At 39.4% G+C, this 15,021-nt stretch overlaps 1 protein-coding gene across 4 annotated transcripts; it reads right to left on the bottom strand.

The window, feature by feature from the left end:
* Positions 1 to 2,433: 2,433 nt before the first annotated feature.
* On the bottom strand, positions 2,434 to 13,914 carry LOC311038843 (uncharacterized protein). Of its 4 annotated transcripts, XM_084048450.1 has the most exons (10): positions 12,387 to 12,497; positions 12,160 to 12,214; positions 11,301 to 11,346; positions 10,654 to 11,094; positions 10,326 to 10,491; positions 9,282 to 9,734; positions 6,161 to 6,550; positions 5,880 to 5,963; positions 5,672 to 5,732; positions 2,434 to 4,667 (listed from the first exon to the last, which is right to left on the bottom strand). In XM_084048450.1, exons 4-10 carry the CDS (start codon positions 11,015 to 11,017, stop codon positions 2,808 to 2,810), a joined length of 3,378 nt encoding a protein of 1,125 aa, XP_083904576.1. In that variant the 5' UTR covers positions 11,018 to 11,094; positions 11,301 to 11,346; positions 12,160 to 12,214; positions 12,387 to 12,497; the 3' UTR covers positions 2,434 to 2,807. The 4 variants fall into 4 exon arrangements, with proteins under 4 accessions (XP_083904576.1, XP_083904577.1, XP_083904578.1 ...); XM_084048451.1 differs by lacking the exons at positions 12,160 to 12,214; positions 12,387 to 12,497 and adding an exon at positions 13,786 to 13,914; XM_084048453.1 differs by lacking the exons at positions 2,434 to 4,667; positions 5,672 to 5,732; positions 5,880 to 5,963 and adding exons at positions 7,119 to 7,564; positions 8,085 to 8,531 and having other exon boundaries at positions 6,440 to 6,550; positions 9,288 to 9,734.
* Between the last annotated feature and the right edge of the window lie 1,107 nt (positions 13,915 to 15,021).

Raw genomic sequence — 15,021 nt, 5'->3', positions numbered from 1 at the left:
ACTTGTGCTTTGTGCAGGTGGGGGATCATAGTCGATCTACAAGCTCAAAACGAGTCGCAAAAAAGGTGAAAAAAGGTGAAACATGCAGTAATTTCCTGATTTGTATCGTATTTTTGCATCATTTATACAAATATGCTAATGAGGACTGCACCATGGTAATAGATACATCTCTGGACATCGCAAACATGGTCTTTTGACTGTCGGATTACCCTTCTAAGTTAATTAGAAGCAAAATTATGGCGATTTCCAGTTTTTGGCCAATGATGAGCTAATTATGCAAATTACGAAAACTAAACACAACAGTAGAAAATTAAGATATCTTTAGTTGACTTTCTAAGAACCGCAAGAATCAAAATATACCACTCAACAAAGATAAATAAGTGACAATTACAGCCACCACAATTTGATGGATAGGCCCCCTGAAAAGTAGGCGTGGTCGATTTCATCCCACAAGTTCATATTGGCCAATTTTACATTTTTAAAAGTTTTTCCCAGGGCCTCCGGGTACCCCAACTTTGATTGGCTCCCGCAAAGAGAGGTGTTAGGTAGTAGACACCTTTATGAACACATTTTGTGAAGAAAGCTATTGGTAAGCATTTATTTTGCAGATTGGTAAAAAAAATTGCTAACTTTCCCTGACTATTCTGACAGTGCACATGCAGCCTCTTCACCACCACTCCTGCAGTGCCTCCTCATGGCCACACATGGTAACTGGGTAGTTTTCAGTCCCAGGCTAAGCAGTACAGTAGGTCTCAGAGACAAGGCACACAAGTTCAATGCTCGCTGTATGGACCACTGACCCAGCTGTGAGCAAATGGTTAGGGCAGATGTGGCTCCTGCAGCCATGAATGTTAACCCATCAAGGAGAAGGTCTTTCTGAACAAAAACCTGGTACTCATCACCTCAATCTTTGTGAAATCATGGCTAAAGTCCTGGTCATAGATGTTCTATTCAGGGTCTTACCTCACTGTCACATTGTCTCCTTTATTTACATAATGAACAATAGGCTACTAGTGTTGCCACAAAAAACTCCATGTGACCTGATTTAAACTTATATTCATGTTTTTAAGTTAAGACATCATAACTTGGACAAATATGTTCTTGGCTGTACATCTGCACTGGTATGATAGATAAGTGGTTTTAATCTGAGGGTGAGGCAGCAGGTGTGTGTTTATGAGTCTGTGAGTCTGTGTGTGTGTGTGTGTGTGTGTGTGTGTGTGTGTGTGTGTGTGTGTGTGTGTGTGTGTGTGTGTGTGTGTGTGTGTGCGCGCGCTTGTGCGTGTGTGTGCGTGTGTGTGTGTGTGTGTGTGTGTGTGTGTGTGTGTGTGTGTGTGTGTGTGTGTGAGTGAGTAAGTGGGTGTGTCTTCAGTAAAATCTGTAGTTTTAATTTAACTGTGTGACTGTAAAAATTGGCCTGTAAGAAACCAATTTACATTCTCGATTTTATGGTGTAGTAATACATTTTCTATAAAATAACAGAGACACCAGAGATGTGTCAGTGAGCTGGTCCTTGTTGATGAAGCTTCAAAGCCTGTCTTTATACTTCCTCTGTCTCTCCAGACCTACATCAGGATTTCACTATTGAAGCAGGTATGACATGTAGACAGGAAAGTGTGACTTAACCTCTTTAATTAGTCAAAAAAAGAGCTTTTATTTAAATAAAATGTACTTATTTTATTACTACACATAATGTTGTAGTTCTTTCTTGTAAGAAATTCTAAAAATCTAATTTGGACTCACTTAAATAAAGGTCATATGAATTACTAAAGGGCTGTCTGGGTGGCGTGAATGTATACTTCACTCACCACAGATTGCTTGCAGGTTCATGGGTGTGAAGCAGATATGGTTTTGTGTCATTGCCCGATTCATAAAGGGATTTACGACCATATTTTGTACGTACTGGCATTTAGGACAAATCCTACACCTGCAGTCGGATTCATAAAGATTTTTTGGTCTGTGTTTTGTGCGTCAGGTGCGCACGTTCTCAGGTCAGCCCCGAGGCTGTCTTACCAGGGCTGAAATGTGCGTATGTCTTTAGAATGCTTTATTCTTCATGCCAAAATCAATTACAACAGTGGCAAACCTCAAATAAAATATATATGTGCCCAACATTTGTCAACACATAATATAAAAAATAAAAAATAAATGTCAAACGATGTATTGCTTGTAGCCTATGCATAATATAGACATGATGTAGATTCCACCGTTTTTTATTTATTTTCTAGGCTATCAGTTGAGTTCCATTTAGAGCTGAATTATTAGGTCCCTTGTGTTTGCCAGCGGGCCATCTCAGCCAAAGTGTCACGTAATAATGAAAATAGGCTATCATGCCCTTAATGAAACTGCGGAGGGACTGACGCACCAGTGTCCGTGCCGCGGTATTAATTTGTAGGCTAATAGCCTACTGTATTAGACATGAGGTACGTCAACATAGCAGCAGGTAATACTGTGCATGATATTAGACAATAAGGTGCAACAAAAATTATATCAAGCAATAAAACCCTAGTTTTTTTTTCAGAGGTCATTCCAGGCAAATAAAGGGAAGGCCTTTTTTTTTACAAACTCAGTGCAGGTTCTGGGCACTGAGACATGGCAGTAGGCCTGTGATCGTAGGCCGTAGTCCAGTGAGGGCTGCCTGCCAGTCACTTGGCTGTGGGTAAACAGTAGATCCAGCTTTCTTTCTACAATCCACGTGTTCATTCATCTATTTGTAACTCAGAGAGCGTACAAATGTAACCAAATAGACCCTTATGGAAAGAAAAGAAAAACAAGGCAGGACGTTGACTTTTAAGTCCATCTGTACAGTTTTACACCAAACCAAGACATCTAGAGAAGAATGGGTCGATATCACAGAGAATCCATATCATGCTTGCACTTGCAACATCTCCTTTCTTCCTCACTGTATCGATAACAAAAGTTGCCTTTTCACGTCTCCCCTGCATCTCTTCGGCCGTCTCCCGCTCAACTTCATTTAGCATCCTCTTATCGAAAAGTTTGTCCACGACACATTTGAGACTGGGAGCTGAAATGCTGTCGATGAAGCTGCACCGCACAGAAAACAGTCTGTCTTTCACTTCATGACTCAGTGTGTGCTCAACTTGTTGTCTTCTTAAAGCAGGAGCTGACAGGGGTACATAGCATTCCCATGCACAGTCTGAGGTGTTACTCTCTACAACAGGCTTTTCCTGGGGGTGGGAAAGGGGCTTTAGAAGCAGCCTAACATCATCCCTAAACCTTTCCAAAAAGTTCACGTTAAATGTTGGCATGTAATTTGTATAGGATGATTCATCCACTTCAAATGTTGTCTTCTTTGGTTGAATTACGATGGAATCGTGTTGAGGGGAAGTAGAGAGTGTGTATTCTTGATTTGGGATTAGTTTGCAGGGAGGGACTTCAATGTAAATCTCTTCTCCATGTATGCTCTTCCTTTCCTCCAGCACTTCACGCACCACAACGTTCCCCGGTAGCAGCAATACTTTCAGGATTGAACGGGGATTATCATCAGTTGGTGGCGTATAAAACAGCAACGCCAATGCACGGATAGTATCTGAACAGATAGGACCTGCAGGGATAGGATCTACATGGATAGGATCTGCAGGGATAGGATCTACAAGGATCTGATCTGCAGGGATAGGATCTACAAGGACCTGGTCTGCAGGGATAGGATCTACAAGCATCTGATCTGCAGGGATAGGATCTACAAGGATCTGATCTGCAGGGATAGGATCTACAAGGATCTGATCTACAGGCATAGGATCTGCAGGGATAGGATCTACATGGATAGGACTGGGGGGATTGGGGGCTGGACTGTTGAAAAAAGATTTGACACTTTTGACACACTTTTTTACACCTGTAATCATGAGACCATATGGCGAAAATCCGGTTATATTTATGATGACATGAGATTCTGTGATCGCATCAGGCCTGATAAGCTCAACGCCCTCATCCATCACATGGGCAACATACAAGGACTTGCCTCCACCCATGGAGAGGATCTCACAGTGTGGAAGGTGTAACTGACACACAGACCCCAGGGGACATTTTAAGTCAAACAGTGGTCCTGCAGGCCTCTTGCCGAGCTGGGCTTGAAGCCTTCGGTTCCAAGGGACTGTCCTGTAAGTCACATCTGTCTCTGCTTTCATCTTAAACACCAGGCCGGTCACGCTGCATTGGAACAGTCCTGCTTGGGTGCTGTGGAACCAGTAGCTTTCCTTGTTTTCTACAACAATGATGTCAGGTGTCATTTTCTGTGTTTTGTCCAGTAGTGTAACATCATTTAAACTGTGGGAGCGCTTTGCTCTGAAACTTGCCTTGTTCTCTACACATGGACTTTGGCTCAGTGAGGGTAAGCTGTGAGAACGAGGCAGGGAGCTGCATTTTCCCTTCCTTACAGTGGACTCTGTAACAGGATGGTCTGTGGTTGAGAAATCACAGGCGGTGTCACATAGCATTTCTTCAGGGGAATGATGGGAGGCCTGTTGTGATACGGATGGGGAAGGCAACATGGGGGGATGGGGGGATACAATGGCAACAGAGGGTGGAACTATTTCCTGTGGAGAATCTTGGTATGAGTGACCTTTAAGCCGTTTCCTGTATGGTGTTGTGGATGTCTCTTCATCATCATGATCAGAATCAGCTTCCATCTTCTTCCTCTTCTTCATCCGATTCTAAAAAAAAGAGAACAGAGAAAATCTAATCAAATCATGGATATTAAATAAACATAAATAAATATGAACCAAATAAGGCTGTTTTACAGCACCAGCTCTTTAAAAAGTCACTCCCTGCCGGCCGACTGACTGTGTGATTCCTGACTCTCTGCTGATGTTCTAACATTTATTGCTTCAGTACCACTCTACCAGTAGATGAACATTCTAGCATGTAGGCTTTGTTTGTGGGGGGCCCTATTTGATAAAATAAGAAGAAACTAGAAACCACGCACACATTGTCTGATCTACCACAATATTGAATCCGAATCGCATATTGAGAGCCCTCTATGTAACACAGAGACAAAAGCACTTTCACTTAGACACTTAGCCACAAATGGGAAAACCTTTCCTTTTTTATTTTTTTTAACCAAATTTAATATTTTAGATTTTTGACACCAATTCTCAATCAAAAGCGTTTTGCAAGCGTAACCAGGGTCAAACATCTCATTTAGTCCCAATCTGTAATTAGTGAAATGTGTAAAAGGAGCCTCCCACACTAGAGCTCTATTTCCTAAACAATTAGCACAGTATTATGTTGAATTATACTGTTTGGTATATTACTGTATAATAATAATTCTAAACACTAATTCTAGTGTATGTTCTCCTATTGCTAGTTTGATCCTAATACTCTTTCATCTTATAATAATGACTGAAATCCCTCATAGTGACTGAGAACTTTAATCCATGTAAATGTTGTCAAACTAATAAATTAGCTGGGACATAAATGTCAAATTCATGTACTTAATAAATAATTGTAAGCATTATTGTCCCTATTTGATATTCTGTCATTCTTTGACAGATATTATCATGAAATTGGTATTAGATTGCATTCAATGTGGTATTAAAAGGTATTAAAAATAAATAAATTAGTGAATGTGAACATTGGGTGCTTGCTGCTTGGACCTCATCGTACTTGCTTGCAATAAATATAAAGCATGAACAATGAGGAAAAGTACAATGAGTACCATTTCAAAGCGCTCGTCTTTCAGGAAGGGGGTTGTGTCCTTGAAGCAGTTGTTGAAGAGTCTGGAAAGACATCAAAGGATGAAACATTTTAATTCAACAGGTATGATGTGTGTAAACCATGTTGATGACTGATCTACACAACTGAGAACAATAAGTTATTATTATATTAATAATGTACATATTCAAACACAAGTCCATTCCACTCACCGTACAGTTTGGATGGAGGTATTGATGAAGAGCAGCTGGACTAATCTGTCTGTTAGAGCATCAGTGAGATTATTGTGACTCAGACTACAACAACACAAGGAAGAGAAAGGACAAAGGAATAGTTTAGTACCTCATGGTCACACACACACACACACACACACACACACACACACACACACACACACACACACACACACACACACACACACACACACACACACACACACACACACACACACACACACACACACACACACACACAATCCTATAAGACTACTCACTCCAGGACTTGTGCTTTGTGCAGGTGGGGGATCAGGGTCTCTAGTAGCTGGTCAGTGAGTTGACAGTGACTGAGGTCCAGTTCTGTCAGTCCCTCAGAGTGTTCCAGAACCAGGGCCAAACATCTGCAGGCCTTCTGATCTAGTCTGGTCTCACTGAGGTCCAGCCCTCCACCCAGGGCTCCAGCCAGGGAACCTGCTTGCATCACTGTCTTCATATCACTGCCCTGTGCACTGTGTTTCAAATCATCAATGAAGGGGAATGTTTTGTAATTACACACAGAATACAACAATTCCAGAATCTTATCTCCTGTTTCTTCTTCCTGTTCTGCTGCTTCACAGATGAGCTTCCCCAGGAACTTGGTTGTTTGTGACGTTCCTGACCATGTGAAACTGCAACAGTTTAAATGAAAACCAACATTAAATATTGATCTCTGTATCATGAATAGAATACAATAAAAAGGTCAACCCTGTATTTCAGATTTCAGGTTAAAGAGTCGGTGGAAAATGAAAGAAAACTTTAAAGTGTATGATATATATAGTATTTTGGTTACATTTGTCTCAAAGTTAAATGAACACTCAAGATTTTACTGTGTACAGATCCCATAGCCCATGGCAGAAATACTAATAAACAGCTTAAATTTGCTACTTGACAATCAAATTTAGATCCTGGCATACAGTATACCAATGATCAATACCCATGTGCCATTTCAGATCGATCGGTCAACCCACTGAGATTGAGAGACGGACTGAGGACATACTGACAGTTTTCTCCATTTTATAGATTTATAATAGGATAATAAAATTCTAAATTATATTTGTCTGTTTCAGCGCACAAAAAGTGACAAATAATCAGTTCATAATTCATAATATTTGATAATCATACCTGATTATCTTTATATTAAATCTGGATGGCTTTTATTTATATAGACACATATTAAATGAACGGAAACAAATTAACCTGAGCTGTGAGATGTAGGGTAGACACTGAAGGAAGATCCTCACTTCACTCTCTTCATCTGACAGCCTCTCAGCTCTACTGGTTTCTTCTCTGGTTGGAGTTTCATCACCTCTAGAAGGAGGGAGACCTTTCTCTTTGAGAGGTCTATGGACCAGACTGTAGGAAGTGACTGGTAAACTGGTTTTAATGCTGGAAGAACCCTTCTGCCTGTTTGAATTTCATAGTTCTTCACATAGGAGTATAGGTCCAGTAGTACATCACACTGATACTTCCTGTGGTACCAATTATCATACCAGTTAATAAGGGGGAATGTTTTGTAATTACACACAGAGGACAGCAATTCCAGAATCTTCACTCCTGTTTCTTCTTCCCGTTCTGCTGCTTCACAGATGAGCTTCCCCAGGAACTTGTTTTTTTCTGACGTTCCTGACCATCGATCAGCGACACTGCAAAAGATTAAATGAAAGCCAATATTGAATATTGATCTCTGTATCATAAACATAATACAATAAAGTGAAACGGTCAACACTGTATCCATCAGATTTCAGGTTAAAGAGTCAGTGCAAAATGAAAGAAAACTTTAAAGTGGATGATGTACAGTACTAAACTTCTAAACCTTCCATAAAGAATCACCAAGCTATGAAGACAGATAGTGTATTATTTAGTGCAGAGATAAAATCACCAAAGTTACAAATAATCAATCACTTTTAACCACTTAAGCCCCATTTCATACAGTACTTCATTTGACGGTGTCAAGTGATGACGATAGCTGATCTACAAGCTCACAACACATCACTTCATGATGCTTTTGTGAGCTTTTAGATCAGCTATTTTTGGAAATGTTTGCCTATAATGATATGCCCAAAATAGGACCACCAGGTTTAAAGTGGTTAAATACATAAGAGATCATAAATCATACATCATTATCTTTAAAAAAAAAACTTCAATGAAAGGAAACAAATTAACCTGAGTTGTGAGATGTAGGGTAGACACTGAAGGAAGATCCTCAGTTCACTCTCTTCATCTGACCAGTCTATCAGCTCTACTGGTTTCTTCTCTGGTTGTAGCCTCAGTACCTCTAGGAGGAGGGAGACCTTTCTCTCTGAGAGGTCTATGGACCAGACTGTAGGAACTAACTGGTAAATTGGTTGTAAGGCTGGAAGAACAATTCTGCCTGTTTGAGTCTCATAGTTCTTCACATAGGAGGACAGGCCCAGTAGTACATCACATTGATACTTCCTGTGTTCCCAATCATCATCCCAGTCAATAAAGGGGAATGTTTTGTAATTACACACAGAAGACAACAATTCCAGAATCTTCTTTCCTGTTTCTTCTTCCAGTTTTGCTGCTTCACAGATGAGCTTCCCCAGGATCTTGGTTGTTTTTGACTTTCCTGACCCTCCATCAGCAACACTGCAACAGTTTAAATGAAAATCAACATAAAATATTTACAAAACTTTAAAGTGTATGATATACTTAACTTCTAAACCTATCATAAATAATAACCAAGCTATGAAGACAGTGTATTTGATGTTGGGATAAAATCACAAAAGTTACAAATAATCAATCCCTTTAACCACTTATGCCCTATTTCATACTTCATTGGAAGGTGTCACGTGATGAAGATAGCTGAAGATAGCTGATCTACAAGCTCAACGCTACACTTCATAATACGTGTGTCCAAATTACGCCGCACTCATGAGTAAGGCCGTGCCCCTTGAACCCAAACACGACCCCACGGCCGTCTTGAGTGACAGCGATGCATCCAAACACGCCCCCCACAGCCGCCCTGTATGAGAACATAGGCTGACGCAGTTATATATCAAGGCAATGACGCAACGCAATTATTATATTTATATTACATAAACGCCACGTTGGCTGCCACTCTTAGTTCTTTTAGATCGCCTTTTAAAACATTCTTCTGTTTGCTGCTGCCTTTCACATTCATCATTTCCCCCTTTCTCTTCCGGACGATTTTCTTATCGTCCAGAAGAGATAATTGCGTCACGTCATCGCCTTGATATATAACTGCGTTAGCCTATGTTTTCAAAGAGGACGGCCGTGGGGGGCGTGTTTGGACAAATCGCTGTCACTCTAGACGGCCGTGGGGGCGTGTTTAGGTTCGCTTTTATATATAGACAAATATTATATATAAGTAAACACATTAACCTGAGTTGTGAGATGTAGGGTAGACACTGAAAGAAGATCCTCACTTCACTCTTTTCATCTGACCAGCCTATCAGCTCTACTGGTTTCTTCTCTAGTTGGACTTTCATCACCTCTAGGAGGAGGGAGACCTTTCTCTCTGAGAGGTCTATGGACCAGACTGTAGGACCTGCCTTGTAAACTGGTTGTAAGGCTGGAAGAACACTTATGCATGTTTGAGTCTCATAGTTCTTCACATAGGAGCATAGGCCCAGTAGTACATCACACTGATACTTCCTGTGTTTACAATCATCAACCCAGTCAATAAAGGGGAATGTTTTGTAATTACACACAGAATACAACAATTCCAGAATCTTCTCTCCTGTTTCTACTTCTTGTTCTGCTGCTTCACAGATGAGCTTCCCCAGGATCTCGGTTGTTGCTGACATTTCTGACCATCCATCACCAACACTGCAACAGTTTAAATGAAAACCAACATGAAATATTGATATCTGCATCACAAACAGAAACAAATGTGTGTATGCTCAATGTTTGTTCTTCTAAACCATGACCGAAACAAATACACTAACTAAACTAACTAATAAACGGAAACAAACAATAATAAACACTGTATCCATCAGATGTTTGGTTAAAGAGTCAATGGAAAATGAAAGAAGAAAGTCAAGTGTATATGTTCATCTTCTAAAACTATTATAAAGACTAACCAAGCTGTGACGAAAGATAGTGTATCATTTGATGCAGAGAAAGTCACAAGAGTTACAAATAATCAATCCCTTTCAACCACGTAAGTCCTATTTCATAATTAATCATTCAACGTCTCACATGGTGAAAATAGCTGATCTACAAGCTCACGCTTTGCTTCATGATGTGTTGTGAGCTTGTAGATCTATTTTCTGATTGTTTTGAAAATGTTTGCCTATATGACTTGCCTAACACATTGACACCAAGTTGAAACCTTAACTCATTATTTTCAAAATATTGTTTGAAGGTAATGAGGCTTTTATATTTAAACAAATATTAAATGAAATGAAACAAATTAACCTGAGTTGTGAGATGTAGGGTAGACACTGAAGGAAGATCCTCACTTCACTCTCTTCATCTGACCAGTCTGTCAGCTCTACTGTTTTTTTCTCTGGTTGGAGTTTCAACGCCTCTAGGAGGAAGACCTTTTTCCCTGAGAGGTCTATGTACCAGACTGTAGGAGATGCTGGATAAAGTGGCTTCAGGTTTATATTATTTATTATTTATATTCCTTTTATATTTTAACACTCTAGCAACTACACGTTATTTTCACATTTTCCATGCAAAAAGTTATTCAATTCATATCAGTGTTAAATACTTATGTTTTTCCTTTACACACAGTACGTACCTTTAGAATAGGTGATTTCCACGTCATCTATGAAAAAAAAGCAGCTGATCCAATGGTGTAGGTCGAAACTGCTCTTCTGCATGGAGGTGGAGGCTACTTCTTCAATGACATGCAGAAATTCATAGCAGGCTTCCTCCCCTCTGTTTGTGACCCAGTCCAGTATTGTTATTGTCTTATTAAAGTCATCTTTAGAGTTTATTTTATTGACATCCTCCTCAGTGAACACTCCTTCCTGATACAGATTGTCCACAATAACAGAAATATTCTGTAATCCTCCATTCACCAGTTGTGTTCTGGCGTTCTTGATGTATTCCACAGCTGACTGACTTTTAGACGCCATGTTGTCACTTTTTTTCTCAAACATGTAGTGTAACAGGTGAGGACTTGTGCTCCTTGCTGGTCCAGGATCTCTTTGAAGCTGAGCTCTGTTTATTTATGTCTCTGACATGAATCAAAACATTTTTTTTTTAGAGTTTAATATTTATGGCGCTTCCATTACTCTCTGCAGAGGAGATCAGACAAAAGGTCCAGAAACAATTGGGCTAAAGCACATTTCACAATATTAAACATGTGTTATTGTTCCACTTGTATAGATATAGATATTGCAACAGTTTAAAAATAATATGAAATAAAGTACATGAACATACCTGACATGAACAAAAGAAAGACATCATCCAGATGGCAGTTCAACTCCTACACAAATTATATTAAACAAACAAGGAAAGATATCATTATTATCATTGACTCAATAAAAGTTCTTAGTTTGTAATTCAAAAAAGCTGTTCATACTGTAGATGAAACCATTAAAGGGTGCTGGGTGAAGTTTATAAAGGCCATAGATTGAACCATTAAAGGGTGCTGGGTGAAGTTTATAATGGATCAGAGGGAGGAGGGAGTATGCCTAATGTTATTAGGCATTTTTCATTATTTTGAGAAACGTTTTAAAACAGTGAAAACAGCTGATGCACATCAACAATTTTCACTATTTTAAATAGTGAAATAGTGTGGTTTTTTTTTTATTACAAAGGCCTGGCTAGTAATATTATGCATAAGGGATAAGATAGGGCCCTAACTGTGTAGCTCTAATCAGAAAGGCAGTAACCAGTGACACATTTCGTGTAATTATAACTACTGTACATGTATATAGACTGTATAAATCACTCTGGTACACTAGCCTACAGTAAACTAACCTGAGTTCATAGGTTAGAAAAGGGCCAGGGACACGTGTTTTCATTTAATCTAACATGGTTCAAATGGAGTTTGAAGTTATACAATCATGGGTTTATACACAGTCTGATAGAATTAATATCAAATATCAAAACATATTAATGAGCAACTTAGTGTTTCACTGTCTGGGGTGAAACACAAAAGCCTGAGTAGACGTTAAAATGACCCCAGAAGTGTTTTAGAGCATCAATAAAGCAGATGAGGGTTGAGGACTGTAGGCCTATGTGACAATAACAATATTTAACAGATTGTCAGTCCTTGTATCGTACAGTATCCTACCTCATGTCACCAAGCTTTCTACAGTACAGCCACTACATGTCTGCTTGTCTGCTACCTGTAAAATAAATACATAAAATAATAATAACAATGTCTGCTACCTGTAAAATAAATACATAAAATAATAATAACAATGTCTGCTACCTGTAAAATAAATACATACAATAATAATAACAATGTCTGCTACCTGTCAAATAAATACATAAAATAATAATAACAATGTCTGCTACCTGTAAAATAAATAGAGTACAGAAGTCCTGACGTCACTCGTTCATCCCCTTGGTCGTACTCGTAAAGTAATTTCTCTATGGAGAATAACATTGGGTCATCATAGAATCGTCTCATATAAGAATTGTGGTCCAAAAATAAACAAACTGTCTCTGCGATATTGTCAGAGGAGGTTTTGTATCGTTTATGATAGTCAGTCACTTATTTGATACAGTCTGTTTCTGGCGAAAATGTAACTAATTTGGCGGAAGTAACATTATCGTTTTCTCACCGTCAGTTGATGCTTCATATCCATAAGAGTCAAACCGCCGGGGTCATTTGTTTATTTTTGGAACACAGTTCTTATAAGACCGCTTAACAGACGACGTCACACTGATAAGAACCAGTATGCGTGCAACCAGTATGCGCGCAATGAAACCCGTTCTATCAGGTCTCGCTAGGACGCGCCTCACTAGCCCTACAAGCGAGGGGTAAAACAACAGGTTGGGAATTGATTGCATGAAACAATCACCTGTGCGTCCAGTCTCAACGTAATAATTGGTCTATTAAACACGTCTATGGGAATTCAGAAGGGGGGAAACCGCGACCCAGGTAGGATGTGTAAATTACGTCAGACTTGCTCTATAAGTGCTCTATAATAAATAAATAAAAACAATGTATGCTTCCTCTTCCTGTATTCAGCTCTCAACAGTAGACACTCCCTACACAACTTTACTTTGTCAACATGTAACCCATATCTCTTCAGACAATCTGGGTGGAACCCATCGGCAAAAAAAGGGGGGAGGGGGTCTTGAGAGATTACTTCTCACATAACACACGCCAAGACAAGTAACAGGAAAAACCACCAAATGAACCTGAGCAACTAAAAGTCACTGACCTGCAACGAAAAGTCACAACAAACTCTACAAAGTTCTACTCTGAATAAGATGGTTCATCTCACAACTAAACTATACAATTGAAAAATGTCCCCTGTCCAAGTCCTAACCTACCCCACCCCCCTCTCTCTTTCTTCTTTTGTACATATTTTTCACTCTTCATACCAGTAACCTGTAAACTGATTGTATGACATTCTATATTAGTGTGTATATCTGTCTGTCTCTTATGTCATCATGATTTGTGTGCGTGGGGAACTCATTTGAAACAAGTGCTTTAATGATTCTTCCAGTTTAGTAGACCTCGTATTGTGAATTTGTACTTCCCTGTACTGTTGTTCTCATGTCTTACTAAATAAAGTACATCAATCAATCAATCAATCAATCAATCAATCAAGCTACACCTTACTACAACAATAATGTTCTCAAAAGTAAGCTACACGCAGAAGTTATAGTATTATTATAGATATCTAAATGGTTGAAGATAACTGAGAATTGTTTTTAAACCCATACAAATCGTATTTCCTACCAATGTAATTTCCTTATAACAGCTTGTTGCAAGTTGTTGTCGGTATGATGTTTATGCCTCCAGTCAGTCTCACCACCGGACAAAAAAAAAAGTCTCACCACTGGACGAAATCGAAACTATATCCCCTTAACGTCACACTGATAAGAACCAGTATGCGCGCAATGAAACTCATTCTATCAGTCAGGTCTCGCTAGGACGCGCCTCACTAGCCAACACACAAGAGGGGGTTGGTGCCTGTGCATCCAGTCTCAATTTTGGTAAACAAATAATTGGTCTAGAAGACATGAACGTCCTCATGAAATAGACTGAGCTGATCGATTTACTTTGCAGGTCGCTGATCCGGTCCGGGTCTAGAGCGGATACGGAAACGGTGCTGCATGAATATGCCAAGTAAAAGTGCGTGTGAAAGTTACCGGATACAGTGGGCGGGCTTTAAACCGGATGTGAGCACTGAGCAGCAAATAGGAAGCAGCTTTCCACAAAGAGCCATGTATCTTTCCAGTAAATCCACTAGATGGAGCCATTGTAAAACGGACCAATCTTCACGTTGGCCATCATAAATAAGCACAACGCAACTGAATATGTGATTAACTTGCATCCATTATTATAACGTATAGCTCACCACTGATTCGCAGCTAAAAATGTTTCATTGCTAGTTTTAAAGCCAACATTTTACAAGATGTTCTGTGAAATATACCAGACACTACCAGAATGACCCCAGAAGTGTTTGCTTGATTAGAACATGCTTAAGTAAAATTTGTGAGTACCTTTTCCACCACTGGCTGTACATCTAGCTGATTTCACACTGAAAAGTGTGTAATGACTTTCACAATGACAACTGTAGTGTCAGTTGAGATCACCATTAGGTGGTATCATTTATCAAGGTTAGGCACGATGACTTTGTGGCAATTTTGACTCCTAGAAAGAAATGAGTTTGTGATTTCAATCATTTATTTAGTATGATCACATTACAGTAGATTTTATTGACCCAAACTGTCAAATCATTTATGTATGTATTTTAAATGCAGTTATTTGCCTGGTGTTCACATTTTTTAACAGGTTAGTGTTGCAAGATTTGGAAAATATGACTCACGGTGGAGAGAATGAACAGTGTGGGCAATGTTTGATAATGGGTTGATGATGGGCTCAAAGTTTAGCAGTGACATTTGCATTGGACCCCTGTTGATCTGAGTTAATGTTTGCTTATACCAGCGAAGATTAAACAATGAGCTCTGA

Source organism: Gymnoscopelus microlampas (genome assembly GCF_963454915.1).
Source record: "Gymnoscopelus microlampas genome assembly, chromosome: 22".
Lineage (NCBI taxonomy): Eukaryota > Metazoa > Chordata > Actinopteri > Myctophiformes > Myctophidae > Gymnoscopelus > Gymnoscopelus microlampas.
The sequence above is the reverse complement of the archived record's forward strand: the minus strand, read 5'-3'. Positions and strand labels throughout refer to the sequence as shown.